This window comes from Bacillus rossius, chromosome 3 (assembly GCF_032445375.1).
Source record: "Bacillus rossius redtenbacheri isolate Brsri chromosome 3, Brsri_v3, whole genome shotgun sequence".
NCBI classification, from domain to species: domain Eukaryota; kingdom Metazoa; phylum Arthropoda; class Insecta; order Phasmatodea; family Bacillidae; genus Bacillus; species Bacillus rossius.
The window spans coordinates 63,494,648-63,511,958 of record NC_086332.1 but is presented as its reverse complement, the minus strand read 5'-3'; the positions used below and the strand labels follow the sequence as shown (position 1 = coordinate 63,511,958).

Here is a 17,311-nt window from a genome sequence, read left to right as displayed (position 1 = left end):
ATTCAAGGCAACTAACTCTATCTATTGACGAAGTTAAGAACAAAACTGTTATGAGCGCCTTTATTTTGCTAGCCGCTGCGAGCTCCACTAAGCGGGCTGATCTCACCAAGGAGAAAAATATGAATTTGCCAGACCTTACTATGTGTATGATCGTGTGGAAGACATAGAGAAATGATACTCACTATTTGTATGTCTATGACCTATGATTTTTTCTGTTATAAAATGAAATTATCACTTTTTCCCTCCCTTAGGGATGGAATTTCATATTAATATGTGGTCTGTATGTTAATCCAGGTAATGAGCTCGCTGCAGGCGGAGAAGTTTGATCAAGTGTTAATTGATCAGCTATCGACTGGGATTGAAAAATATAAAATCTATTAAAAATTAGGGGTTGGTGATAGAAGGGTGAAAATTTAGGGTTGTATGTATTTTTTAATGCCACATTATAAAAAAAATAAAAATAAAAATTTTGTCTAAAAAATTTAAAAAAAAATGTTAGGGGTGGACAACATTAACACTTAGGGGTATGAAAAATAGATAGTAGCCGATTCTCAGACCTACTGAATATGCGTACAAAATTTCATAAAAATCGGTCAAGCCGTTTCGGAGGAGTATGGCAACGAAAACTGTGACACGAGAACTTTATATATTAGATTGAACAAACATGCTTCCTCTGTGGCGATGGCAGACTCGGTGTGTTTCCCGGCAGCTCGGAGGACGCAGAGGACCCTGAGGTGAGCCCCGCGGACTTTGTGACGGAGGCGTGGTTCGTGGCGCTGCTCAGCAGCATGCTCACCATCATGGTGCTGCTGTTCGCCGCGATGCTGTTCGTGCGCAGGAGACAGCTGCTGGGCAAGAAGGCCAAGCTGCCCGGCGGCTACCGTGAGTGCTCTGCTTGCCTCCATGCCAACCCCAACCTTACTGTCTCGCTGTAGCTCCTAGGGCATTCCCACCAGGGGCATAGCGGTGGCGGGGGGGGGGGGGGGGGGAGATTTAGGGGTTCAAACCCACCCTTAGCACCAAATCTTTAATTAATTTCTTATTCATCACTCAAACAAACTTCATATTAAAACTAATAAAATTTTTACCATTACAATATTTTAATTTAAGTACCAAAAACTGCTAAAATAGCACTATTTTACGCCTTAAAATCCAAATTTTCGCTTTGATACGGAGGGGGGGGGGGGGGGCATGCTTCATAACTCCCCCCATACACAAATCCTGGCTACACCACTGATTCCCACCAGTAGCTGACACATGCACAAACACATAATACACAACCGCAGGCCTGCACATAGGCACACACAGCTATACTCACCAAGAGACACAGGGAGACACACTCATAGAACAGACACACACACACACACACAACATAACACAACATATAAGAGTTGACTACTGACAGACCACTAAGTCAACGTTTCAGCAGTAAGCAAAAAATTATTGTTAAGCCTACACAGTACAATCATAACACTGACAGTGTAACACCTGGAAGTGAGGTGAGAAACCGGACAATGGATACACAACTGTTCCTGCTTCTGCAAATTGTGATAACATGCTGTATGTAATGGATTACACCTCATAATTAGAGATGGTGATTTATAGCATTTAAAATAATGACATTTAGCATTTTGAATTTGAAATTTAGCATTTTGTATTTGTAGCATTTAAAAACACAATTTAGCCAATTCTCTCATTTTACATTACTGAAGAAAGGTATATTTTTAAAAAAGAAACCGTTGCTTGCCGTTTTACCAACTTTTTTTCTTCAACCGACTTCTCAGTGAATCTTTTTTTTTTTTTTTGCTGTCTGATGTCCCTCTGATTAAATGTGCTTTTCAAGTAAATCTTTTTTTTTTCCATTCCAGATGGCGATTACATAAATTAAAATTGCGCATTAAAATATTTGTATCACTTTCCTATAATTGTTCACTTTTGTATTCATTTATGCGATTGCGAATGGAAATGACGTTTCGTCCCATTTTTACCACGAGAAATAACAGTATACAACACATTCACGAGTATGCACGTATTTGTAAACACGCAACATTCCACAGACTACACAAGAACGCTGCTTTCACGTGAAACACAGCCAGAAAATGGGACTTACAATTGTTAGCGCAATGAAGCAGAGATGTCGCAATATGGTGGCCTAAAAACTTGTACTCTGCAAGATGACGTACAATCTTCCAGCTAGTTGTTCTTTGCTTTGTTTACAATCGCGAGGCACGGATTGCCATTCTACATTCAATATTTACGAACAATAATAGTTGTGAATGACGTGACAATAAGATACTTGTGCTAAATACGTAATAAAATGATGGTTTCTTTTGATACTGAAATGAAACAAAAAACAATCGGTAATAAATTGTGTAGAGTGAAGACGAATCTACGTTTTTTACCTTGATTTCGCATTTATCTCTGAATAGTCTAGATTTAGCATTTTATAGCGGAAAAAATATAATTTAGCATATTTTAGCATCTATTTAGCAAAAACTAAAAATCACCATCCCTACTCATAATGTTTGTAATGAATGAAGCCTTGTTTCGCGTGCAGAGTCGTGCTCCAATGGGGGAGTGAAGTGCGAGCCGGGGGAGGTGAAGGCAGAAGGGACGCTCGCCAAGCTGGCCGTTCCCCAAGTGCTGCCCTGCGAGAAGGGTCCAGAGCCCGGTGGCCGGGCGCCGGACGAAGACGAGGACAACTTCCCGGCGTACGCGGAGGTGGACGCCAACCACGTCCGCCTGAGTACCTTCCGCAGCCGCGGCCAGCCGACCTCCCCGGCCCCGTACGCCACCACCACCCTCGTCAACAGCTCCCGGGGCAACGTGGTGAGCTAGCACAGGGGCGCACAGCTACTCCGTGATCATCCCACCACTTTTTAAACACACCGTCGAGAAAACATTTTTAAATGTTTCTGTTGTGCCAAATCCTATTTTAAAGGACATAATTACATGGACATGCTGTCCACATTCTGGAAAGTCGGGGAAAATCAGGGGTAGCCAAAGAATTACTTGAAATCCTGTGTAAGTCATCATGATCACGAATATTCCCTAGTGGTTGTTTTTTGAGGATGAAAATTTCATGCTCCATTCTGCCTTCGCCCAGACTGTAAAATAATTTTTTTTCTAATAGTGTTTTCGTGCATAGTCATATACACTATAACATGGTGTATGCATGCAAGGTTTTGTGTGAATTTTATATATATATATATATATATATATATATATATATATATATATATATATATATATATAAACACACACACGCACACACACACACTTGGGATAATTCTAGTCTGTTTCTTAAAGAAAATGGCAAAATAATTAAATTATTTTTAAAAAAATAGTCATGGAAATTTGATTGCAGATTTGTCTGGACACCCTGATAAATAAAAATAAACAAATTTTAGAAGCCATTTTTTAAACGTAAAACTTTTTTTTTTATATCATTATTTTATGTGTGTGCGAACCTAACTGGGCGTACACTGTGTGGTTGAAAAAAATCACTTGCCTGTTTAACTGGGATTTGGGAGAACGTATTCTCACTCTTTTGTATTGCCAGTTAGGTTATAGTAGTAGGTATCAATAAAACAATTTCTCAACTCAACTTTTACAAATATTTATTATGCTGGAAATTTTAGGTTCTAAAATGAATCTTATTTACTTCTTTGCAATATCAAAAAAATGAATGATATAAGCATCAAGAAAATAAATATCAATAATTTAAATAATTACTGTTTTTGAAAAATACATGTACATATAGACATCATTAACAGTTTTACAGTCAGACATTTGGAATTATATTTCTTTCTGCTGGGATTCAGGTCTACTGTTTTTTAAGGTTTTGGTGGAATTCCACAATAAATTATACCAGTATCACTAGGTCTGTACAATCATTGCATTTATCTTTCCATCCGGTTTCTACAAATTCAAAACAGGTAATGCGCTACACTAGATCAGATCCTGTGTGACCACCACTGTTATCATGTTAGGAGAGGTTTCCCTTGTGTCATATTATTTCTATTGGACAGTATAGGAATGTAGAGAAAAAATGTGCAGCAAGGCATGTGAGTGCATCCAACTGAAAGCACTAGACACACACATTAGGATTCTAATTTCACTTTGTTGTCTGGGGGAATGTGCGTGATAGGCGACAGTTACATTACTCAGAACAATGGGCACAACCACATGATTGGGGCACATGGACCTGGCTCGAGACTACCCCTGGCTCGTGACATACCTCATGTGAATGCTAGGCTCGATTTTTCTATAATCTGTTGAAATCCATCCTACCACCCACTCTCAGCTGCAGGAACTCTGTTGCACTCTAGCTGATGGTCACTGGTGGGTCCTTTAGACATCCCACACACCTCAATGTCTAAGTTGGCGAGCATGTAGTTGTACGGATGAATGCTCACAAGTCGTCAGAAGGTATTTTATTCACTTCGAGTGGTACAATGTAGATTAACAATTACACAAAAATAAATATAGAAATTTATTACGTATCAAAAAAAGTCAATGGAAAAATAATCAGTTTAGGTGCTGACCACGGCATGTATCTAGTTGTAAGTGCTACGAACTTAAATAATTACGTTAAACAGTCAACCACCCGGAGTAGGCCTCAAAGAAAAGATAAAAAGGTTTAGGAATACGTATTTAATACACAGCAGATGCTAACAAATCAGTTATGTAAAAAAGTTGGAAGTCAACGAGGTGTGTTGAGGGCGTCCTACCCCGGGCGGCGAAGGGAAGAAACTGCCGAGGCCAAGGTGTCATGGCAGCAGGAAACATTTAAACTAGGTACTGTTATATTGCTTTATAGTTAGTACCTAATTACATATTTATCAGAGCATATCCTCTTCAAAACTAAGTAATTATTTAACAAGAATTGTTAGCTATTAACATACTTTAATTATTTAAACCTTAGTTATTAAAATTCAAATGTGAATCGCTTGTGCGAGGGTATTTCAGAGCTTGCTCACATAGGGCGCTGCGCTGTCCTTACATACTAATACCTGAAAACACAAAACACTTTGGGGTTTATACAAAAAATTAACAAAGATGACAATTATATTAAAATTACTCAAGATTAGGGGGCCTTAGCACAGACTCCATACGCTTCAGGGCAGATATCACATGAACACACGCACACACGTACACACGTACCGGGCCATAGATGGTGCTGATGGGAGGAGATGGGGCCTTAAGTGGGGCAGGCACATCAGGCTTAGGGAGGGCGTAGCCCTTGGCCAATATCACTTATTTGTTTTGGCTCAATTAAAGGGGTTATGACCCCCTGTAACACCATTTTGGCAGCAATATCGAGCAAAAAAAAAAAGTTGAGACAAAAAAAGAGCCAAGAAAAGAGAATGGGTAAGTAAGTACTGTTGTTACCTGCTGACCCAGTTGGAATATTTAACAATAGAGATTTAGGCAGTTTGAAGGGGACAAGATAGGAACTGAAAGAAGCTATCTTGGTTTTAACAGTTTAAAGGCAATTACAGTTTTCTATAGTTTATTCCTTGTATGTTTATTATTGAATTAATTTTTGAGAATGACAACTGTAATGATGCTTTCAGTACACACAAGCTGTCTTTGAAAATATATTAATATGTGATCTCTGATTTAAAGAAGACCAATTTTTAAAATTATATATTAAAATGTTATGGCATAAAAACTAAAAATCTTTGAAACCAACATGGTATCTTTTGTAATCTATCACTTCCCCTTAAGACACCAACACAAGCACATCGCAAACATGACAAATCAACAGTTAGCTACTGTAACGTTATACAAATTTTCTCTACCCCCACTTATTCTAGGACTGGAGTTACGGCTACATTCCTGCCAATAGGAGTGAGTCTTCCAACTACCAGCTCCCGTCGACGCTCAACCGAAACGTGTACCTAAACTCGTCCTACCCCGTCAGCGAAGACTACAGTAAACTGCACGAAGAGGATTCAGGTAATATCAAGTTAGCATGAGACTTTAAAATGCATGCAACGATCTATATTACTACCAACTTTGTTGTCTTGGGATTTAAAACATTTTTACAAATTTATATTTAATTAGGTTTTTATTTATTTTATTAAATTTATTTTTTCTTTATAATACATTTTAAAAAAAGTTAAATAAAATGGAATGGAACCTTGTTGGCTAAATAAAGGAATCAGGAAATTTGAAATTTATAAAAGTAAAAAATTTATAAATGGGGTAAAATAAAGGGGAAGGTTGTAACGGGGTCTTCTGCTAAGTTTGTACTGATATGGTACACAAAGAAACTTGTGGGTACGTACTAGTGAAAGTTCTATGTAATTATTTGTAACTTACATGTGTAGTCCTGGTGCAGCTCATGTGACAATTTAAGACTTACTCCGGCTTGCTGTGGTCTGGATTGCTCACACAATACAAAAGACTGAAAAGTTATTATTTTGTCTGAAGCTGCAAGTAGAAGGGAGTTAAGTTCGGTAGATAACTGTTGATTTACTGTCTTTACTGATAATGCTTCATGCGGGATAAAAAATCAAAATTAATTTTTAGATTCATTTTTCTCATTAAACATCAAAGCACAATGGTGGTCATTTTTCGACCCAACACTATTGCACAAATATTTCACTAGAGCACATAACCAAGATCGTTGTTCAAACACTATTTTATCATCTCATAATGCCTAAAAGTTAAAATTAAATTATCTATTCTGAAAATAAGTTCTGTGGCGATTTACTACTCCCAGCAGGGCCAAGGAAAATTGACATTGCATTTTATGTTATATTGAAAATTTTGTCACAACAATATGTGTTTTGTCTGTTTGCTGTTTGTATCATTTCATAACAAAATTATTTTATTTGATTACGTAACTGCGTCATGGAGACCCACTGGAAGTTTATGTTGTGTGTTGTCACAGCTATATGATGCATTAAAATTTATTTCTGTAGTACAATTATTAAAATATTTCTTCATGGAAATTGGTTTTGAAAGAGAAGTAGGGGAAGATGGACTTGGCAGTTGATACAAACCTTAAAAATATGCAAAGGGGTGGATTTAAAGACAGAGGAGGGGTTGAACTAGCAAAATAGCACATGTTGGAACAAAAACTAGTAGACTCATTTTCTTGCTGGTTTCTTTTTGCATATCTGCTTAATTGTATCTGTGAACTTCAGGTCGGATACAATTGATTGTTTTGTTACACGAGGCAAACTGTGAGTTTAACTTGTTGCCATCGCTTTATCAGGTTGACATTGAAGCTCAGGGAAACACAATATTAAATGGAGGAATGTTGTACACGATTGTTGCAGGGACGTCCACCTGCCTGGTGATGGACCGAGAGCCCCTTCCGCCGCCCTTACCCTGCCAGCTGCCACCGTATCAGCTGTCGTCGTTCTCAAACACTCTGCACAGGAAGCACTTCAGTCAGAACATGCCGGCCTCCGTGAGTACTAGCTGTGCTGGTGATGGCCTCAACCGCCACAAAGACTTGGTCACATCAGGCTAACACCAGCCACCTTACAGCCTAGTGTGAACACTCGGCAGCCGGCGAGTGATTGGCCAGCTCTGTTTCAAGTAGCGCATGCTTGACTTCTAGCAGCCACCAGCAAACATGAGACGGTCACGTGACTGGCAGGTAGCTGCTTGTAGCGACCGACCAGCTGGTCTGAACCTTCAGCAGCGCACGAGTGGCTGGTAGTGCAACGCTTCTGGGAGTGTATTTTTCGTATTCATCGTGCGTACCAAGAGGTACAGCGTTTTATTTCGCGATGATGTAGATAAAGTGGTTTGGAGATAAAATTATAATTTTTTAAACTGTACGTAGGAAGTGTGAGTGTTCATGGGACACTTCGTCAAGTAAATACCTTAGAAGGGGCTATGAGGACTCAGCTTTCAAGAAGGTAATAGACAAATTAAATGTTTCTCTGGGAATTTTCAAAACAAAAAAATTAAAGGAATTCGAGACAACATTTGAAATTCTTTCCTGGTGTTTTAAAGAAGACATTTTCTACACCATGCTCGGCACTACTGCATAGTTACCAGCCACTGCTACTGACTGTAGTGCGGAAACCTTTACCAGCTGCTGCTTGCTGTTGCTAGTTACAGCTACATCAAGCAGCGGTTGGTAAACCTGCCAAAAGTGACCAAGGCTTCAAAAAGTGTCTTTGCGGCTGCTGTGGTCCGAGTCATTGCCGCCAGAGCATATCTCCATGTTGTATTTTATGCCATCCAGTTCGTTTGAAAATCAGCATCCTCTTGAAACTGCTTGCAATCTAATTTTTGGGTGCAGCCGACCAGCCAATTTTTGTTGCTTGGCTCATTCATTCACCGCCATTTCAAGCCTGTTGTTTGGAATACAAATGCTGTGTTGCTCTGTAACTTACACCATGCACCAGACCTGTTTGCCTGATAACTGGAATAGATTGCAGTTCCCTAAAGTGACTGTTTCTCGTAGGAAGCCTACAATGTTCGGTCTGTTCTTTTTGTTATGTTGTTCACATTTATGTATGTATGCAGAGATTTTCTCTGCCATGCCGTGTTTTGTCTTGTTTTGTTCTTTTTAGTACCGTACTATGTTGTTTTACTCACTTAAATCCTTTTATAGGATTCTGTGGTTTGTACATACAGTCAACCTCGATTTTTCATTCCCCTCATTTACACATTTTTGTTCTTTGAGTCATGTTCATGTCCTTTGTTTGCAATGCATTGAGTTCCTGTTATTTATACTAAAAGAAACTGTGGCATCTCTTATATTACATTTTGTTCTGCATGGTTGATTATTTTTCAAATTATTTTTTGTTTGTGCTGAGAAAAATTGTTCCTTGCCACTGCTAAAAAGGAAGACTTTTTGTTTTGTTACATTGCTTTGCAATTTATTGCATAATCACATAATCAGTATCACAACTTGAACATATATCTGCAATGAGCTGAAACAATAGTTGTACTTCAGACCAAATTTTAATAGTTTAGCATTGCAGTTATACTTCTCTTATTTTACTTTTCTTTTACTGGATGTTGTTATTGAGTACATACCTATAAAAGATGTACTTTTTTTTATAAGCCTTATGTATAGCAGACACAGTAGAAATTTTATTATGTAACGAAACACATTGATGTATAAAAATATCACAAACAAAAAATTACTCCTAATTAATTTTATTTAACATTAAGGATCAAATTAATCCATTCACAGGAATGCTGAAAAATTAAAAATAAAAAAAAAGTGTATGTAGAGTTTAGGAGATAAAGGTAATATTTTAGTAAATGACATGAAATACAAACTTTCACTTGATTTACATAATTTTTTCTCTGTTCCGTAAAAAATGTAAACTAGGTGTTCTACTGTACATTATTAAATAATATATAATCTTTGTCACTTTGTCAATCTGGAAGTTCTGCAATGGAATACAATAAACTCAATTATCTGGGCCCGGATTATCTGGTTTTCATGTTATCCGTACTTAAATTTAGTGTAATTATTGGTATGTTGTATTCTGAAGCTGTAAAAAAAATTGGAATTGCTCCGGTGCACTTCTTCGCTTGGCCGTTCAATTTTTTTTACCACCCTGTTACAGTGTCAGAAAGCACCCTTCATTATCTCTTACCCCCTCAGCTGTCACAATTGTCACACTTTAAACCCAAGGGAGATACCCTGACTGCTGACTGCTGCTTCACGTCTCCAGTCTTCGTGACCTTACGCTACTTTCCACTGGCCTGTTGGCCCGACAGGCGCCGCATGTGACGTGACTGGCTGGCATTCGGCTGAAGAAAGGGACACAGAAAATATCTACAAATAGACTAGCCAGAATTTGTGTCAGCAGGGTTTGTGCAAGATCCTATCTTGAGCAGTATTGATTTAACTTTTCCTCTTCGGGCGTGAACTAGCAACATACATGAAGGATATTTTTATGTGTCTATCACGACAGGATTTCAAGACATCAACAATATTGTTTTCACGTGCTATTTATTTCCTACGCTTTTAGCTGCAACATTTCATGACGAACACTGCAGCCATGGATCTTCGTTATGCACAAATATTGCTGCATCCATTATGGAAAATTTCCTTTATTAGGTTTGTGAAAAGCACACCTCAGAGGATTGATGTATTGAAGTGCTACTTATGTATTCCGCCAGCGTGGCACAAGTTTCTCTGTGTGATAGTTTTATGAACGGACAAGTAACTGAGAAGAAGGAATAACTTCCCGCTGAGGTGTAAAAATGTTAAATACAAGGAAGGGATAGAGGTGGGAGAGGGGAGGCACATGAGTTGGTGACTGCTGCCTCTACAGTAGATGGAGAAAGACTGCAAAGCCGTATTGTTTATGTTCCAATAAACTGAGACATGGTACACAGACTTCATTTGTGCTCAGAATTCTATTGAAGACAAATATATGGTGCTATCCGAATTTGAAACAGTTTATCTGAATTTTTTACAGGATTTAAATTATCTGGGCATCGGTAGGTCCCATTTAACATGGATTATTGGGAGTTTACTGTACTTCCATAATTACTATATAATTTCCTCATAGGTATTTCCTAAACGGATAGCAGTATTATCCATAAGAATATTGTTTATTGATCAGTTTTCACCAAGTGCCAATTAACAAAATTTTCAATTTATATTAATTTTAAGTCATGAAATAAATAGCGTACTAATTGAATTGGAAAACATAATTTACATTTTTTGATTCATAGCTGGAAATGAACTTTAAAGACAAACTTACAGTAAAATTTTGCTAACTCAGATGTGTATAATTCGTAATACTGTGTACCAAAGTTAAACTCAATGTCATAACCCCGAGAATAATAATAGAAGTGTTTATTCTCTTGAATTTGGTTAGTTTGAAAAATTTTTAAACTTATGTCTCACATGTTTTTCTTGGCTGCAACAAAACATTGAATATCTCTCTCTCTTAGGAATAAATTTGTTTGGAAGACATGTGAATAACAAAATAATTTATTATTTTATTAATAAAATTGTATTGCACTGGTTGCTCACTTAATGTTGGCATGATTCTGTCTTTATTTTTCTCTTGGCAATTGGGTTTTGTATACTATACCCTTCTAAAGTATTAATTCCTTGTTAAGTCTTTATTATGTAAAAAAATGAATGTTTCATTACAAAAATAATGATAAATTTTTCATCAAAAGTTACCAACCAATTATATTAAATTTATTACAATATAATTTTTTATTAATTTTATCTATGTAGGCTTGACTTTTAGATTATCCACAATTTTGAAACATAAGTGGGATTGCTCCCCTTAATAAGTGCAGATATGAATATATCCATGGTGCTGCCACCTGTTGTGTACTGGATGGCAACTGGAAAGATGTCGGTGTTTGGTGGTTTCTCAGGTGCCGAAGCAGAGCTCGGAACTGAACCTGCCCAGCTCGTGCTGCTGCTCGTCTGCGTGCGAGGGCGTGGTGACCTTCCACCCCCACCATGGCTCCCTGGGGGTGGTGGCGGGCCCGGGCGACGGAGAGGGGAGGCAGCTGTCCAGCTTCAAGGCCTCGCAGAAGAGCTCGCTGTCTGCGCCCGCCGCCCGGCCGTTCCACCCCGTGTACCACAATGCTGGCGGCGGAGAGCTCTACCAGGCGTAGCAGAGGACTGGCCACTACTGAGGCCCGGTGGCGAACTCGGGTGAACCGGTGTCCGTCCTCGCGAGTGCCGGTGGACTGAGCCCTCCGACAGACGGTCGGTCGATTCGGAAGCTACGAATCATCACCTCTCCCAGGCTCCGTGAACTGGTATCCCGTTACCGCGGGCTAGGGCCAGCCAGCCTTATTCGAACCGTTACGTCCACCACTTCCTGAACTGGATTCCTGTAATGTCCAGAGCCACTGACAGTATTTCACTTACACTGATTCCTTAGTTTGTGTCCTGTTACTTTACAGACAGACATAAGCGTGTCACTTGGTCTCACTTCAGTTGGCAGCATCAAGCTGTTGTATTTCATGAAACAGCAAGGTCACGGCTCCTGCTTTGTCGTTCAGCAATAAACTAAAAATACAAGCGAGTATTTGGTACTGCAGGGTTTAGAGAATTTCAATTGAGTCATTCTAAATCAAAGGATTGAATGATTGATTGTATGAGTTCTTCCCAGCATTTACCTGCAGTGTCTCGTTTGAAAAAAACAGATCTGATTTTTTTAACTGGTTCAGTGAATCTTTAAAGAGATTTTGCACCCTTGTGTGTGATATGAGTACGTACTGTGCGTCCAGATTTCATGTGCAAGGTAGCGTGGTTTAAAAACATTCCTCTTGTGTTTCAGGATATCCATTTGGAAAACATTGTGTCTATGTTTGTAGGCTAGTACGAAGTTTTTAACATACTTTAAGCAGAACTTGCTTTAATCTAAAAATTGTGGGAATAATTGAGCCAAATTTTAGACTTTGTAATGTAAATCAGTAACTATGAATGGAAAACAAGCATTAAAGAAACATTACAGTAATCTCTTCTCACAAAAATTTCAGAATTGTGGTTCATTCTCATACATACACACAAATCAGGTCATTATAATTATTTGAGTGAGTTACTCTGCTAGATTTAATATGTGGCTTTCATGACAGAGGTTAACTTTTGTTATGGAATATAATGTATTAACTTGGTAATAAAGAAAATATCTTGAAATAGCATTGGAAAATGATCAGTGCAGTAGTGTTGATTGTGCAAAACCCATGAAGCAATTTATGAAATAAGTAATATATGAGAATGCCTCTTGAATAGGACACAGTGTAGGGCCTATAAATTATTTATGTCGTACAGAGGAAACATTACTTAGAGCTTTATAGATGACTTGCAGAGATCATGACAACTTTCCATGTAAGGTGACTACAAAATCGTACCCAAAACCTTTAAATAAAATTTCCTTACAACCTTTTTACATCACAGGGTCATTTTTATATATAACAAGCAAAATAAAAAATGATACACCGGAATGTGTCAATTTTCATGTTAGGAAACTGAAAATGTTTCACAGATTTTTCACAATTTGATTGGTCTGAAATGAGGCATCAAAAAACAAAATGAAAGTTATAAAAGCCTGTTGGAAATCAAATTTCATGATATCCAGGACTGTTACTGTATATTTTTGGACTTTTTTCATGACTTTGTAGCCATCCTGATGTGTTATCTTGTGTCTTGTGTAGCACTGGCTTCACTTTCATGATAGTCAGTGGCTAAGAACTGTGTTTCAAATGTAAAACGTACATGATTGTTGATTTGGCTTCAAAAAGAAGTAATGTCCATTTCTGGCCAACAAAGACTGCTAATAAGACTCAAAATTGCATCTACATAGTGATAAAGTAAGTGTAATATTGTAATCACAGTAAACGTGTGATGAACCAGTAGATAATTACTCAGTAAAAGTAGATTTTTGTGTTGGGAGACAAATGAAAATTCAGTTTTTGAAGCATGGCGGATGAATGAGAATGAAACAAGATGCGTGCATTATAAGTGAACAAATCGAAGACAGTTAACATGTAGCTGTGAATTGTAAGACTGAGCAGGAGTGCATATTTAGAAGCACATGCAATGCTCAGCCACCTTTGTGCATAAGTATGTCAGATGGCAGGGTGCAGAGAGTAACAGAAATAAAGATACAATACGAAGTGGGAGGATGGGTTCTGTAAAGATATGATGTGCACGCACCTGTATTAAGACTGGTCGGTTCAGAGAATGTGTGTAATTTATAGTGCTTATAATCCCAACTGTGACAGGCATATATATTGTGTGGGACAGGCAGCACTCTGGCAGCATGGTAAAATATCAAGCAAGCTTTTAATCTAACCAACAACTCTTAGTGTTACACAAATAATTATGCCTGAGTGAATATCAGTTTTTTTTAGTTTGAATTGAATACAAATGTGAATGGCAAATTATTCTTGTATATATAATATTGAAACTGAATAATAAGAATGAGAATTGGAATCCGATCAGAAAACCTTTTTATTTTTATATTTCTGAAGAAAAAAAATTGTTTTATGGAGTTAACCTAACCTAAATTAGCCAATCTTAAAGCTATTTACTGTACCTACAACTTTTATTATGTTCTGTTTAGCTTGTAATCAAAATTAAACTTTATTTTGTGATAATTATTAAATGTAAAATGAAAATGTACTATTTTTTGTATAGAGTTTAAGTTGCTAGTATTTGAACAGCTGAACAGATCACTCATGTCAACTCTCTTATTTTCTGTAAGCTATTATGGCAGTTTGACTATAGCACCAGAATGCAGTGCAAAGTTCCCTAGCGAGTTTCTCTCACAGTTGTGACCAGGTCATGAATACTCTCCCTATCTCACAAACAGTGTTGTTAAGTAACGAATTACAAGTAATCGGATTACTTGTAACGATTACTTTTCAAGTAATTTATACTTGTAACGAATTACATTTAAAAAATGTAATTCGTACTTGTAATCGGAATACATAACATTAATTGTAATCGATACATTAAGGTAATCGATACTTTATATTTACTTGCCGTTACTTTTATTCTCGGAACGTATAATGAATACAATTAAGAACAAGAAGATCATACACTTTTGTATTAGTAAAGTTTATAATTTTACGCTTGTAGTGCTACGATCGTATGCACAATATCTATGATCAAAATTGAATATCCATAGTGACTTGCAGTGTCTCCAACATTACCCTATCCTAAAATCTGATTTTTTAAAATTTAACACATCGCTACCGTCAAGTGCTCCCGTTGAGCGTCTTTTTAGTGTTGGTAAAGATGTTCTTGTCATCAAGAGAGGGAATCTATCTGATGAGAACTTTAAAATGCAATTGTTTCGTAAGGTCAATTCCAAAATTTAGTGTTACTTTTATTACGTGGTAACTACTTGTATGAAGTCTTTTGATGTTATTCAAGCAAGTTTGTAGTCAAATATTATTCATTTAATTAAGGATAATAAATTTAATCATTACATGATATCATTTTTTTAACAAAACATAACATATATGTATGTATGTTTATTAATGTATCAAAGTGTAAAAAAATTGAATCGAAGGTCAGTTTTAAAATGGTAGCGGAAAGTAATTGTAATTGTAATTGTAATTTAACTGATTACTTCTATATAAAGTAATTTTTACTTGTAATTAGTTACATTATCACCACAGTAATTGTAATTCAGCCCAATTACTTTTTCCGAGTACTTTTAACAACACTGCTCACAAACTTATCCTATATTGCCATGCAGGTAGACACATGTGGATATTATCCTTAAAAACAACACACACCAAAAAGAAATGTACACCAGTATTATTAAATAAATAATATGACAGAAAAGGATAATTAGTGCCAGATTTTTTAATAAATATGCAGAATTTTTTTTCCCCCAGAAGCAGCTACTCTACAAAATTACCAGTTTTCTCCTGCAATAATTGCCAAGAACTTATCCATGAAATTGATCAATTTTTAATGACTTGTAGTGATTGTAAAAATCAATGTACACATTCATAAATGATTTTTTGAAAAAACAAACACTGCACAGAAACATGATAAAAGTGTGAGATATATTAGCAGAAACTATAGACTAATAAAGGTGACTTCAAATGATACGAGAGTTTTTAAACACTGTAACATATTCTGTAAACATTTACTTAAATATTAATTTTTTCCGAGTATTTATTTCCACAAGAAATGAGTTGACATTTGCATCACCTTTACAGGAGAATAAGAGATGAAGAGAGAAAGAGAAAAATTACACACACTTCTCCTTTCCTGATTGTGATTGGTCTTCTACCAGTGACCTCAACCCTAAGAGCAACAATGCCACTCTTCCAAAAAAACTTTACGTTAACCCGACAATGTTGATTCCCATACTTTATCTAGCAGTTTCAAGAATAGGCAATTGGACATTCCGACACTCTCTAGCAGAATGAAACTATCGGATCAGTCCTCTAGAGGAATTATTCAGACAGCGTCATAAATAGGGCCCTTGATTTAGGGTGTGAAATCTAACCAGGAAATACATCACTGGGAGGCTGTTATGGGTCCTTAAAGGTTTTGTAACACTTAAAAATATTATGGATTATCCACTTGTGTGGAAAAATATTTTATGTGAAGTAGCCAAACATGAGCCAATATGAGTTTAAAGCTATAGCATTTTTTCACGATCCAAAAGCTATATGCTATGTGATGACTTCCTAAATCTACCCACGTTAGAGGGCTCAACAAGCCAGGAATAGTCAAACTGTCTAATTTTTTTGGAGTGGCACCACTTCGCCTTTCATTTGTTGTTTCTCCACCTCTGTCCCAAGCCACCTTGTGTATTTGTTTCGTATTGTGGGGCAACATGTGAGGTCTGACACGTAATCCAAAGTATAAAGAAGAATAAGTGAAAGGAAGCTTATTAAAAAAAAAGAAATAACTACCTAGTTCCAAAGCAATGCTGTGAGAAAAACAGCCTAATGGGTGTATTGGGTGATGAAAGCACCATATCATCTCAACTCATTGAAATCATAGAATTATGAATATGTATTTACCAGAACTGACATTTGTAAACAACCGTTTTTACACTGTGCAAAATTTTATTGCATTTTATACATATGTACTGCATTTTTGTCCTGTAAATATTGTACAGAAATAATCTTTGGCTAATGACGCTTTGGTAGGAGTTACAGCAACTACGTATGTGTTTTGTAAATGTACTAAAAATGGCTACCTTTTTTTGATTTTGTCAAATCAAAAATTTCAACGTTTTGCTTCTTTATTGCTGAAAGCCTAAACTCTTTTTAAAATTACTTTTTGTTTTTAATTTTGCTGCTTTGCCATTGAGGTGAGATATTTTGAAACCATATCTGCAGCAAACCGACTTCTGTTCTGCACGGTGCTTTAAGTGGATATAAAAAATTTTAAAAAAAATTATGTATATAATTGCGAAACATAACTATGGAAATTCTCACTGACATAACTTAGAAGTCAGGTTCTAAGTGCACAAAGAACAAGAAACGTAGGAGAGTATCAGCAGTGAATGTGATGTAATGTAAAAAAAAATGCTTCGTTGTTCCTTCCTTATTTACCAAGAGCTGTAGAGCTATGGCCACTGTATGTTGTACTGCTTCTGAATATGTTGGTTGTTAGCGAGTTGGCCTACTGTACATTGTTAAGAGAATACAGAGCTCTGTATTTATACGTTAGTTGTTCCTATATTTATGTTTTAACTTGCAAACTGTGTGTATGTATCAAGAATACCTGTTATCCTATGTATAGTGTATGATATGGTACGTGTAAAATAATGATAATAAATAGGATATGTGTTGTATTTTGTAGCTCACATTTTGCACAAGAAACTACTTATAATAAACAATATTAAAC

General features: G+C 36.7%; 1 protein-coding gene across 1 annotated transcript in view; it reads left to right on the top strand.

Moving 5' to 3' along the window:
• LOC134530796 (roundabout homolog 2-like) overlaps nucleotides 1-17,311 on the top strand; it is a 347,447-nt gene extending 330,136 nt beyond the window's left edge. The window contains exons 13-17 of the mRNA XM_063366006.1: nucleotides 710-882; nucleotides 2,558-2,829; nucleotides 5,823-5,964; nucleotides 7,296-7,429; nucleotides 11,344-17,311. Of these exons, the coding sequence (XP_063222076.1) occupies nucleotides 710-882; nucleotides 2,558-2,829; nucleotides 5,823-5,964; nucleotides 7,296-7,429; nucleotides 11,344-11,589 (967 nt within the window). The 3' untranslated portion in view covers nucleotides 11,590-17,311. The remainder of the gene's footprint in view (nucleotides 1-709; nucleotides 883-2,557; nucleotides 2,830-5,822; nucleotides 5,965-7,295; nucleotides 7,430-11,343) is intronic.